General features: G+C 42.5%; 1 protein-coding gene across 1 annotated transcript in view; it reads left to right on the top strand.

Moving 5' to 3' along the window:
• The window catches only part of crlf3 (cytokine receptor-like factor 3), a 30,287-nt gene that overhangs the window by 1,075 nt on the left and 16,262 nt on the right, over positions 1 to 12,950 (top strand). Inside the window, exons 2-3 of the mRNA XM_079521111.1 lie at positions 2,049 to 2,141; positions 11,508 to 11,628. Of these exons, the coding sequence (XP_079377237.1) occupies positions 11,512 to 11,628 (117 nt within the window). The 5' untranslated portion in view covers positions 2,049 to 2,141; positions 11,508 to 11,511. The remainder of the gene's footprint in view (positions 1 to 2,048; positions 2,142 to 11,507; positions 11,629 to 12,950) is intronic.

Below are 12,950 nucleotides of genomic sequence, written 5' to 3'. Positions count from 1 at the left end.
AACAGAATAAGGCCTACGGCGCCTATACATCAACACATACGGCGGGACTCTAAAGTCTAAAGGATCACAAGCAAATACCTGGGGACTTGTTTAGTTGTTTGTTTCCATTGTGTTTCCACTTGTTTCCATTACCAATTTAGCATATTAACATAATAATAGCCTACACGTCATCAATGAAGTATACTTTCATTTTCAAGATCTGAAAGATCAGGGAAGAAATGGTAGCCTAAACTCTAAAAGTTAAAGTCAGATGATCAGTATGACATATCATCAATAAATAGGCTACACGTAGGCCTATATATGTAAAAGGAGAAAAGGGAAAAACTGATAACTGCGTCGAAGAAATAAGAATCATGCCATCATTGCCTGATAGTAGTAGCCTATGCATTTGTCTATCTATGGTGTGTACTGTGAGCTTTCCTCACTATCACCGCTAGGTGGAGCTCTAACCACAGCAGCAACGCTCTGATCACAATCCAGCACATATTTTACATGCGTGGGAAGCAGCGTTTCATAAAATATTAATATATATATTATTATATATTATATTGTTATTTTGAGCACATCTGACCTTGAATATCCGAGTCGTTATTTTTTCACAACGAATAGTAACAATTTGTTATGGTTTTTGTTACTAACAAAAACGTATTTCTTAAACCTAAGAACATAATGACTTACAGGATAAATGGATAATAATTATATTATTCTACATGTTGGTAAGGAGATATTGATACTAGCCTAAGTAATACATCATAATCTAATTTCAAGGTTAAATACATCCAATTTTAGCCATTCTTAAACGTTGTATAAGTAGACCTATATATTTTAAAACAAATTTTGGATTATAGTGATTGATTGATTGATTGATTGATTGAAACAGTTTTCAGAATTACAGTACATTTCAAGCACAAACTCAATACAAAGGCTGTTAACTGTGAGTGGACGACCCAATTAAGCATTACACTTGTTTCTAATAGGGTCCACAATGTTCAATTCATCAAAAACATTTAGAGACGTAGGCCTACAAATAGACACTTCTAGTGATATCAATACTAAATCATGGTCTGAGTAATAGGTGTCTCTATATGTATATATGTATATGTAATTTGTAAATTGATTAGCAGTATACTGTGGTTACTTGGGTTGTTTGATGCGTATGTCCCGTAGCAGCATATGACGTGATGAAGATATGTACCAATGCCAGGGTATAACTGGCTTTCGATGGTGACGTAATGATGATATGTTTCAGTGTCGGGTGGATTAAAGGTAATGCCCCTATGTATACATACATGTCATCTGACACCACTGCTATATCAAATTAATCATTACGTCATACGCAGCCACGGACATACGCATCGGAGCACCGGACAAACTACATTACCTGCACGCTCTGCTTGCGCAAGTAATAACCAGTAAGACGCCCTGAGGGCGAGAAGCAACCTCTGATCTTCATATATGGAGATCGACATATATGGTGGCATGAGTCACGTGAGGTGTCACAAGGCGTGATGTCACGAGGCATGACCATATATGGAGACGTGATGTCACGATGCAGGACCATATATGGAGGCGTGGGTGACTCACAAAGCGTGACCATATATGGAGGCATATACAAATGCGACTTTATTATTATTATTATTATTATAAATCATAATCTTGTCTGATCTAATAGAATAGAATAGAATAGAATAGAATAGAAAGTGGTTGTTTTTGTATGACTTGTGTTTTAATTGTAAAAATGAAAAAAGGAAATCCTAATTTACTGTTCAGGGTTTATATCCGGTCTAAAATCCGCCTACTGTATCCGGTAATTTCCACACACAAATGCACGCCCAGAGACTGTTTCCGTGTCCGCTCTAAACCGGATTATGCAAACTGCAAAGTGAATTGATGCCTCTCTCATAGACTCTGGTCAGGGGGTGGGTGCAAGAAAATGCCTTCATCTGATTGGCGCTTTACGTCATCGATCACAACGCTGCTCTGATCTCCTGTCTCTGATTGGCTGCTGGCAGAAAGTGTCATTAAATGTCATTTTTGGACTTGTGCAGAACTTCCATCGGGTGGTGGTGATCCGAAGACACCGAGGATTCACTGAATCACTGCTTTCTGATGAGGATGGCTGGTGGCAGACATTCCTAAAGGTACGATGCCTTTTTCCCATATGTTTCAGATGTTTTATACATGTATATCATCGATTCATAAGATGTTTGTTTGTCTTCATCAGAAGGATGTCGTTGGAGTTTGTAATCAATGTGCTCTTTCAAACATATTCCCGAGTTTCATTGTCTTGGGTAAACAGACCAGACAGACCCCATGCCAGTTCTGCACAAAACAACATGGGACAGTAGTTCTGAATTAAGAAATATCATTTTAATGGGCAAATATAATTTTTAGGTTTTAATTTCACTGATTGTCCATCATATTATGATATTGGGTTGGACGGTTTTAGATGAACTTTTAACGTGTAAAATACGGAAGTTGTTGGAGCGAGTATGGACATGTCTCATGTTGCGCAAACTTTGTGTCTTGTCACTTGTGTGCAGAATGCCTCACATAACTTTAATGTTAGTAATAACAGAATTCCTCTCATAACTTCAATGTTGGTAATAACAGCATGCCTCTCATAACTTCCATGTTGTGTCATAAAAACTGAAGTGCTTAAACAGCAGTTTATTCAGGCATACCGTGGATGGATGTATAGAAAAACACAAACTACAGTAAATCTGTAGTGTACACTGTGGGGTGGAAAACCAGACACAATACAAAAAGACATGCCATAAGGCATCAGAAATAAGATAAATAAATAAAGATTCTTATTAAGGTGTAATATATAATATGTGCAAAAGTCGTAGAGATTTTGTTGGTTGCACAGGTAGAGGCCCTTGGAACAGTGCAGAATAGATGATGGACCAGTCTGTTGCTGACATTGCTCCTCTCTTATCTGTACATAAACCGGACCAGTTGGCTCTGTACACTACACTAGATTGCAGAATACCGATATACAAAATATTCAAGTGTACAAGTTGTGTAGCCTATGTTTGCAATTTTTGGAAAATGTTCCGCCCTGAATAGGGATGCTGAAGTGTTTTAGAAATTAATCACATCCTTTCTTATATATAAAATAATTTAAATTTATTTCTATTCATTTCACACTTGTCCCCCCCTGTCTCCCCCCTCTATGCATCCTCCCCACATATTGTTGTGGTTATTTCATAAAGCGTGGTTCCTCCCAAGCTCTCATCATGGAATCCCTGCTGGACTGTCAAGCCTGAGAACTAGGGCAGAGTCTGTCTGTTTGGGGCAGAGTTTATGGCAGAGGCACGCATGTTGTCAGAGCACAGACAAGTAAACAATACCTCGAGGATGATCAGCAGTCTCTCTCTCTCTCTCTCTCTCTCTCTCTCTCTCTCTCTCTCTCTCTCTCTCTCTCTCTCTCTCTCCATCACCTTCTCTTTCATTTAGGGATGCTACCCTTGTTCATAGAGGAAACATATTAGAGCGAGTCAGGTAGAGATGATGGCATGCCCAAAACTACAATTGAGCCAAACCAAACCCCAGCATCCCTATCCCTATTCTGGTGGAGAACATTTGGCAATGATAGTAGATCAACAAGTGTTTCGTTGCGTGTGTGTGGATCAGCAATTGTTGGTAGGGATGCTCCGATCAGGTTTTTTGGGACCGATACCGATTGTTTTTCTCATGATCGGCCGATACCGATAGGTCCGATACTGATCTTGTGAAATGTTTCAAATTTTAATATTTCCTGTTCCTGTGTGTGGGGAGGAATGGGAGAATGTTTAGGCCTGTCACAAAAATGCAAAATGAACCAAGGCAAGTAGCCTACAGCTGCAACTCAGGTCCGTTTCAATAAGAATAGAGGGTTTATTTATGTGGTCAACTCACTGCTGCCAACTCACTGCCTCTTATCAGCAGCAGCAGTAACATGATGACACGCAAACAGATGGAGGGACAGACGATGTTTGTTCTTTTACGATGCTGTGCCATCATTTAACACCGGAATCCTTCCTAAGCCATGAAAATAATACATTCTTTCATACGTTAGTTCATTTATTAGAATAGAGACAATTATTTAGACGCAGACTGCTGTGTTGTTGTTGCACAGGTTACGCCTGCGCCTCCCCAGCGCCAGTGTCCTATATTTATTTGTCTCGATTTCTTTTTTCGGGCCTCCCCTCTGAAATCATTAAAGTTAAAAAACAACTTTCTTTATTATAGTTTCTTTGTAGTTTAAGGCTCAGTCAGTACTCAGTAGGCATGCTGTTTGAATTAAGGGAACCTGTTAGCAGTTTTTTCGGGTGGACAGAAGGGTTATTAATCTCTGGGATTAATTTTGAATTTGAAAGACAACCCACACGGCCACACACCTCACCACACCTTTATGAGAAGGGATGTGGATTTGTAGATTGTGCTCTCACCTGGAAAGCCCGTTAATGATTAAGTAATTTAAGGTTGGAGCCTAATTATGTCTAACCTGACTCCGCCAGATGGGGCAGCAGAGAGTACCCTCCTGCTCCCATCTGGGAACTCTCAGGCAGACTTGATGCCCGGCCACAAAACGGCCTGGCCAATCAGCAGCAGCTTCTAGCAGCTTCTAGCAGCAGCTTCTAGCTTCTAGCTCCCCCGCCCCCCAGATACCAACCAAATTAGATAATGTGGTTGGTGTCTCATAAAAAATAACCAAATCACCAAAACCAGACAGAACTCCCACCACAGGACTCGGCAATCAATGAATACCTTCGCAACCACTATATTAATGGCAAGTATTTCCTATAGCTTTTAAAGGAGAATTTCAGACTAGAAGGCTTTCTTACCTTTATTGTCTCCACCAGGCCGAAGGCATGGGGAGAGAGTATGTTTTGCACTCCGTCCGTGTGTCCGTCCTTCCGTTCGTCTGTTATCAGCTAATCTCCGGCACCGTTAACCCGGTCGATGCCAAACTTTGCACACACAGTCCCTGGATGCCAACGATGAACCTCTGCCCCACATTTTCCAGAACGGCCTGTTATAGCGCCACCATGCATGAGGCAGCTTTTCACATTTTTTACCTAAAACTGCACCGATCTGCGTGAAACGTTGCATGCACACTCCCTAGCGGCCAAGGACAAACCTTTGACCTGCATTTTCCGCATCTGCCTTTTATAGCGCCACCAATAGGCCGACTTTTGTAAAACAAATTTTTTGATATTACTCCTCCAGATTCTGTCTAAAAATCTCACAAATCGTTACACAATATCTCTATGGTCATGTGCTCAAGTCGGATCTGTCCGATATTTGATATTCCATCCTAATTGGCTATAATTGGCTTTCACAGTTTGCAATATTGCCCCGTTTTGAACAAAAGCCTCAAATCATGAACACAGCGTGCAATTTACGTGAAATCTTTCACACATTTTCTTACTAGGCTGAGGAATATATCCCACCCTTTTCACATTGGCCTGTTATAGCGCCACCAACAGGTTGATTTTTGCAAAACACATTTTTGGAACAAAATGCCTCAAATCATCCAATTGCCATCAAGTGCTAATTCCAATTCGCTAATTTAGTGCTAATTCCAATTCGCTTATTTCCATCGCTCGAGAGGAAGCAAAACAAAAATAATTTGTACTGTACTGTTATGTAAGAATAAACATAACATAACAAATTAACAATACAAATCTTGACTCTTGATTGAACTAACATGATGATTTCACTGTGCACACAGAGAAACAAATAATCTGTGTGGGTGTTGAAAAAACAAGCACATGCCTGCATGATGCGTGACTCGTGATTAGTACGTAACTGTACGTTCAATACTTAAGCTACTGTACACTAGCTAGGCGAGTGAAGCAAGGCAATGTTTATTTTTTGCGTGAATAATACAAATGTATTTTGTTAATTTTGTATGGTAGAGTATGTTACAATATAACAATCAGGGTTGTTGTGTTCGTTTTCTATGCTCTTCTATTGATGAATTGATATGGTCTGGTTTTACCACTGCTGGTGTTACTGCCTGAAGGTCAAAAGGTCGATTTCTACCCCGAGCAAAAAGGCAGACTATTACTAACTCTTGAGTTTAAAAATCACAATCGTGTGAATTGAGGGGTGCCCACTGTATTTATATCAGCCAGGCCCAGATGACGTTTTACGTTACCTTTTACTGCCCTAAACAAACATTAAAGTCCATAGACTGCTGGCAAAAAATTTCATCTAAACTGCCCTAAACAAACATTACAGTCCATAGGCTTGGCTGGCACATGACGTAATTTCGGAAAGCCATGCATTGGAGGAGGGGCTAGCGCCTACTACCACCTATCGCCCCTCAATAATGGAACTGTCAGGGTCACTTCATGTGATTTTACAGTGTTTTAATAAGTTTTGCACTACCCATAAAGTTAACTATTGCAGAATGCAATATATGCCTGCCCTGTATAAAATCGGAACAGTTTGTTAACACGCTCGCTCATGGAAGCATAAGTTTGTGTTTTCTGTTGAGTGGAACCACAGGGAGATGGGTTGATGTAGTGTGTGTGCAGTGCACGCATGTGCATGTGTACTGTGTAGTCTATTTGCCTGTTTCGTAAATGTACTTACTACTAATATCTTGTATGTATTGCACTCAGAACAAATATTTATCTTTACTTCCATTATGTTATTGTATGCATGTGTGTTGGCATTCATACATTTTATGTATGAATGCATGTGTATGTGTAACTTGAACATACACTCGGAACAAATAGCCCGGATGGCCGGACCCTCCACCAACTCTGTATATTCCAGATCTACAGATGTGACGGCCATAAATTCTTAATGAAGTGTTGTTACACGGAGGAAAGAAAAACAAAATGTTCCTCTCCGTGTTAGACTATGGAATGTTATGGCTGTGATGTTCCTACAGGTCACAGTGGAGAGAGAAATGTGACACAGGAATGCAAGAATTGGTCTTTACAGCGCCATCGTCGATCACAGAGTTGGTGGGATTTTATATGTAGGCTACTAGTAGGCCTACAGATTTTGATTTGCACCCTTGAGCTTCCAACCTGGCGTCCATATTGTGGAAATGTCATTACAGGCGAAATTATCCAAAATAGCAGATCTACAAGTGCACACGTGACACGTTGTGAGCTTGCTGATCAGCTTTTTGCCCCGCTTCTTTTGCGCAACACTGCTGTGTGTCGAATACTAAAACAGGGCTTTAGAGGTTCAGTCAGCTCTTGTCCCCACCTTGGTTTGGGCCTTTTGATGTGCTTCACTCATGTGTTCAGCATTAGATGCAGTCATTAGACTCATTCTCTCTGTCCCATTATTAAAACAAGTTGTGCTGGTTTGTGTTCCGTCAGGCGGCACACCGAAACTCAACGTGCTTTAGAAGAGCAAATAACACAATTCTATAGAACGTTCAGTATATATATTTCCATTACAAATGCAAAGGATTAGAGGCAGCACAGGCACACACAGAGATGCATGGAAACAAAGACAACGTTAGCCGCAATAGCCAAACATGTAGAAAAGTTTTGCCTGTGGTACGGTTACCTGCATGTTAGACCATGTGTGTTTTCTGTTTTCAGGTAAAGCTGGTGGAGTCATTAGTAGTGCTAACCTACTTTCTAAGCACTGAAGCTGTGGTTTGACTCTACTGCCATGCATGTGTGGGTAGAGCATGCATTAGAGCCAAGGCTGAGCAGAACTAGAGCTATGGGAGTACTCACAACTTTAGCCTTGCGGGTCTTCAGCACAGTCAATTTTTTAAATTATTTAGCTCTTTTATAAATGATGTTTATTTGTCATTAGTCCTTGAGCGATGCTAGTAGTGCTGGTCATCTAACGCAAGGGTTCTCAACGTTTTTGGCTGGGGACCCCCGGAAATGCTTTGTCGCGACCCCCGCCCGCCCCCCCACCCACCCCCAATACAAATTGACCGCTACAATAACCATAATAATAGCGAAAATACGGGGTGCCCGCTGGCCAAGTGGTCCAGGCGCATGCCACATATAGGCTTTGGACTGACAGTGGCAGTGTTCGAGTCCCGTTCATGACGACCTTTGCTGCATGTCTCTCCCCTTCTCTCTCTCCCTCTTTACTGACTATATCTTCACTTGATACTATCAATAAAGACAATAGCGAAAATACATCACAAATAAATACTGAAACCAGATATAATCGTTAAGGAAAGTTTGTGCATGCACTATGTGTACTATGTTACTATGTAAACTCTTCATTTCCATTTTCCAGCCATTTTGTGTGTGTGTGTGTGTGTGTGTGTGTGTGTGTGTGTGTGTGTGTGTGTGTGTGTGTGTGTGTGTGTGTGTGTGTGTGTGTGTGTGTGTGTGTGTGTGTGTGTGTGTGTGTGTGTGTGTGTGTGTGTGTGTGTGTGTGTGTGTGTGTGTGTGGGGGGGGGGGGGGGGGGGGGGGGTCTAGCGCCTCTCAAAAATGATAGGAAAGCAGAGCAAGGCCGATCCATATTCCGGAAGATTTTGGGACACTTATATCCTGCAGACCACCTAGCTTGTGACCACACACACACCTCTCTCGCCCCAGGCTTCACTCATACTGGTCCATGTTGATGCTCCAGTGTGACCTTATAGCAGCTGTTATCTCAGAGGTAAAACAACACTGCTAGACAATGTTCAGCTGGGTTCGGTTATTGTGGCTGCCTGTTAAGGTTAACGTGATTAAGGCTATGGAAAACTGACCGCACGGAACCAAGCAAGAATGTGTGCAATAGGGCAGTACAATAGCCTAAATCGCAAAGTTCAAATATTGACTTCTACATTCCAAATCCTCTCTAGGCTACAGTTTCCTGTGCTTAGAGGGAAATGTGTTAACATTGGACTTTATGGTGCTAATAGTTCATTGTATTTAAGTGTATTGTGTGTGAATTCAGTTTAGCATTATAATTATCTTTACAATATAACTTTTACACAGGGCTTAAAGTTCTCAGTCCTGGGGACGGATTTCAGTCCTGAGGGATTTCATAGCGGTCATTTAATGAGATCAGTGCAGATTTGCCAAAAATAATTTTCTGTCTTGGCTTTAAGCCCTGAAACAATGTTTATGACGTATTAAGTGCTGGTTGGTCATAAGCTCAGTGGAACAGCACATTCTTAGTCAGTTATAAAGTATGTTCTTTTTTATAAGTTGTTATGCATTTATAATGACTGTTGTGAAGCCTTAAAAATGCATTATAATGCATTATAGATCCGACCTTAGTATACAATTTACAATTTAGGCATTTAGCAGACGCTCTTAATCCAGAGCGATTTACATTAAGCAATAACAAAAAAGCATGGCATACATCACATATATAAAAAAGTAGTTATCATGAAACATGCTAAGAACGTAACAGTGGAGTATCTATGTAAACTATACATACTATACTATATTATATATAATACATACTATAAAGTGCTATGACTACATAAAAAGCAATTCTAGTGCTGTCTACGTAACATGCTATAAGTCTGTTTAAAATACTATCTAAGTCTACATAAAGTGCTATCTAAGGGGCTAGGCTAGGGCAAGTGCTACGGGCCATGGTGGAGTCTGAAGAGGTGGGTTTTCAGACTACGGCGGAAGATTGGGAGTGAGGCTGCAGTTCTGATTGTGATGGGAAGTGCATTCCATAGTTTTGGAGCCAGAAGGGAGAAGAGTTTGGGACGTGTGGAGCGTTGTCCCGGCGTTTTTAGTGAAGGTACTTCCAGCTTCCCTGCGTTGGCTGATCTGAGTATACAGTTTTACTAAAGCATTTGGATATGCAACAGATTCAACGATGATAACTGATCAATGATTATTGTGTTATTACATGGCATGCACTCCTGTTACTCTGACCAACCCAAAACAGAAATCAACAAACCGATGCAATTCAATAAATCGTTTAGTTTGACTATTTCAGCCCTGCAAATTGATATAGCTTGTTTTCTTCTTAAAACGCTCGAGTTGTTGTACACACCACCAGCTGTCAAGCATCTCCCCAATTAGACACCACCTTTCTGCGGTAGTGAGGCGGTAGTTCCTAATTCCCTTGTCTACTCTCACACAACACACACACACACACACACACACACACACACACACACACACACACACACACACACACACACACACACACACACACACACACACTCTCTCTCTCTCTCTCTCTCTCATAACATTAACATAACATTTGATTCCTGAAGTATAACCATACTCTTTTTTTGTATTTGCACAATAGTTGTATTACTACCATATCTATAGTTTCATGCAATATGTCTCCTACAATTTTTTGAGGAACAAATGTATTTGTTTGTATCTGTGGCTTGCCACAGCACAAAATGCACAGAGAAATCATGAATGTTTCTGAATTGTTTCAACATAGACATGCATATTGGCTTCACTCACTTTTAAACAAGGACAAGGTTTGTCTTCAGTATTCTTGCTGATACAATTTCACTCATGTTCCAATGTACCACAGGCTGGTTAGTAGCCGACCATTGATTGGTTGGTTACCTGTTGCACTGTCTGTGGCTGCTTCCTGGTTGTAGAGGAAGTGGTTTAATCCACTTCCTCTATCTCTTAAACGGCTCTGCACGTTGCGTTTTCACAACGTTGTTGGTTTACAATGTTTCCCCTACCATTGCCTTGGAGGGGAAGGCAAGGCATTGCTTTGGAGGGGAAGGCAAGGCATTGCCTTGGAGCCCCCCAAAAAAGTAAAGTCAATTCTATTTGTGCCAAATCAAAACAGAATTTACCCAAAGCACTTAATAACACTTTCATAACATACTCTGGTTGGTTGTACAGTTGGATGTTTCAGTTCTATCAGTCATCAGGCACATGGTTGTATTACAGCAACCAAATATAACAAGTTTAATACAATAAGTATCAAGTGCCATTGATTTGAGGATTCTCAGTTGCTCTGTGTGTATTTTATTCCCCTCTAGCAATATTATTAAAAGCTGACCTTTTTAAATGTAATGTTTGCTGTAGTCATGTAATGTTGTAAAAGGTAAGTCAGGTAATAGAGTTCCCCATATGAGACCAGATTTTATCTGATTCTGCAAAGTAACATACATGATGTTCCTCTCTGGCTCAGTCAGCCCTCAAATACTTAAGCTCAGTGTTCCCTTTGCCACATACTTAAGCTATTGGACAATTTATGGGAAAAATGTATGAGCTTTTGTTTTGAATGTTACGCTTGTGTGTACTCACTGTACTGCAGGCCTTTCACAGATGTAGCCTCTGTCTGTCTGTCTGTCTGTCTGTCTGTCTGTCTGTCTGTCTGTCCTAAACCGTCCCTGCAAAAAATGCTTTCCCTTTCGCCAATCATGAGTCATGACTCAGAAAGATGACTATCCGGTGCGAGCATGATGGCACAATTCAACAGCCTGATTTCATACTCTGTACTGCAAAGGATGCAGTTAACACTTGCAGATTCTTGCTGCACATAATATGTGTCAAAGTTTCTATGACTGATTAGGTCACTGTCCAACTGACTGTTGTGTGTGTGTGGGGGTGTGGTGTGTGTGCGCCACCAGGAGGATGTCGGTGGAGGTGGAGGCGTTGCTGCAGGAGGCTAAGGAGAGCATCGAGGCAGCTCAGAACTACCGCAGTGAACTCCAACAGCGTCTGCATGGCCTCAACCTGGCCCGCAAGCAGGTACTGTAGCCACACACACCCCACTGCATGGCCTCAACCTGGCCCGCAAGCAGGTACTGTAGCCACACACACCCCACTGCATGGCCTCAACCTGGCCCGCAAGCAGGTACTGTAGCCACACACACCCCACTGCATGGCCTCAACCAGGCCTGTAGCCACACACACCCCACTGCATGGCCTCAACCAGGCCTGTAGCCACACACACCCCACTGCATGGCCTCAACCAGGCCTGTAGCCACACACACCCCACTGCATGGCCTCCACCAGGCCTGTAGCCACACACACCCCACTGCATGGCCTCCACCAGGCCTGTAGCCACACACACCCTACTGCATGGCCTCCACCAGGCCTGTAGCCACACACACCCCACTGCATGGCCTCCACCAGGCCTGTAGCCACACACACCCCACTGCATGGCCTCCACCAGGCCTGTAGCCACACACACCCCACTGCATGGCCTCCACCAGGCCTGTAGCCACACACACCCCACTGCATGGCCTCAACCTGGCCTGTAGCCACACACACCCCACTGCATGGCCTCAACCTGGCCTGTAGCCACACACACCCCACTGCATGGCCTCCACCAGGCCTGTAGCCACACACACCCCACTGCATGGCCTCAACCTGGCCTGTAGCCACACACACCCCACTGCATGGCCTCAACCTGGCCTGTAGCCACACACACCCTACTGCATGGCCTCAACCAGGCCCGCAAGCAGGTACTGTAGCCACACACACCCCACTGCATGGCCTCCACCAGGCCTGTAGCCACACACACACCCTACTGCATGGCCTCCACCAGGCCTGTAGCCACACACAACCCACTGCATGGCCTCAACCAGGCCTGTAGCCACACACACCCCACTGCATGGCCTCAACCTGGCCCGCAAGCAGGTACTGTAGCCACACGGCGAAGATCACAAATGTAAAAAATAAATAAATAGTGAAATTGGCCAATCTACAAGCTCACAAGGCATCGTGGTGAAACGCATTGTAAGCTTGTAGATCGGCTATTTTCGCAATTTTTGGACGACACCGCTGTGCGATTTACTATGTATATATACTATGTATGTATTTACATATAGACCTGAAAAGCCTCAATTATTCGATAAATGAAAAAGGCAATCGATAGAATAATTGGTTAGAAAATAATCAATAGATGCAGCCCTTAATCTGCATTCACCTAAAAATGCGGCCAGCGGCAGCCACTCAAAGCCAGACACACACCCTGGATTTACATGTACGCAACTATGCACTATGCAGTACATATCTGCATTTATAGCTGGAACAGGACAGATAAGACTCACTCCAGTCCTCATATA

Source organism: Electrona antarctica (genome assembly GCF_951216825.1).
Source record: "Electrona antarctica genome assembly, chromosome: 14".
Lineage (NCBI taxonomy): Eukaryota > Metazoa > Chordata > Actinopteri > Myctophiformes > Myctophidae > Electrona > Electrona antarctica.
Note: the sequence above shows the minus strand (reverse complement) of the source record. Positions and strands in the feature narration are given on the sequence as shown.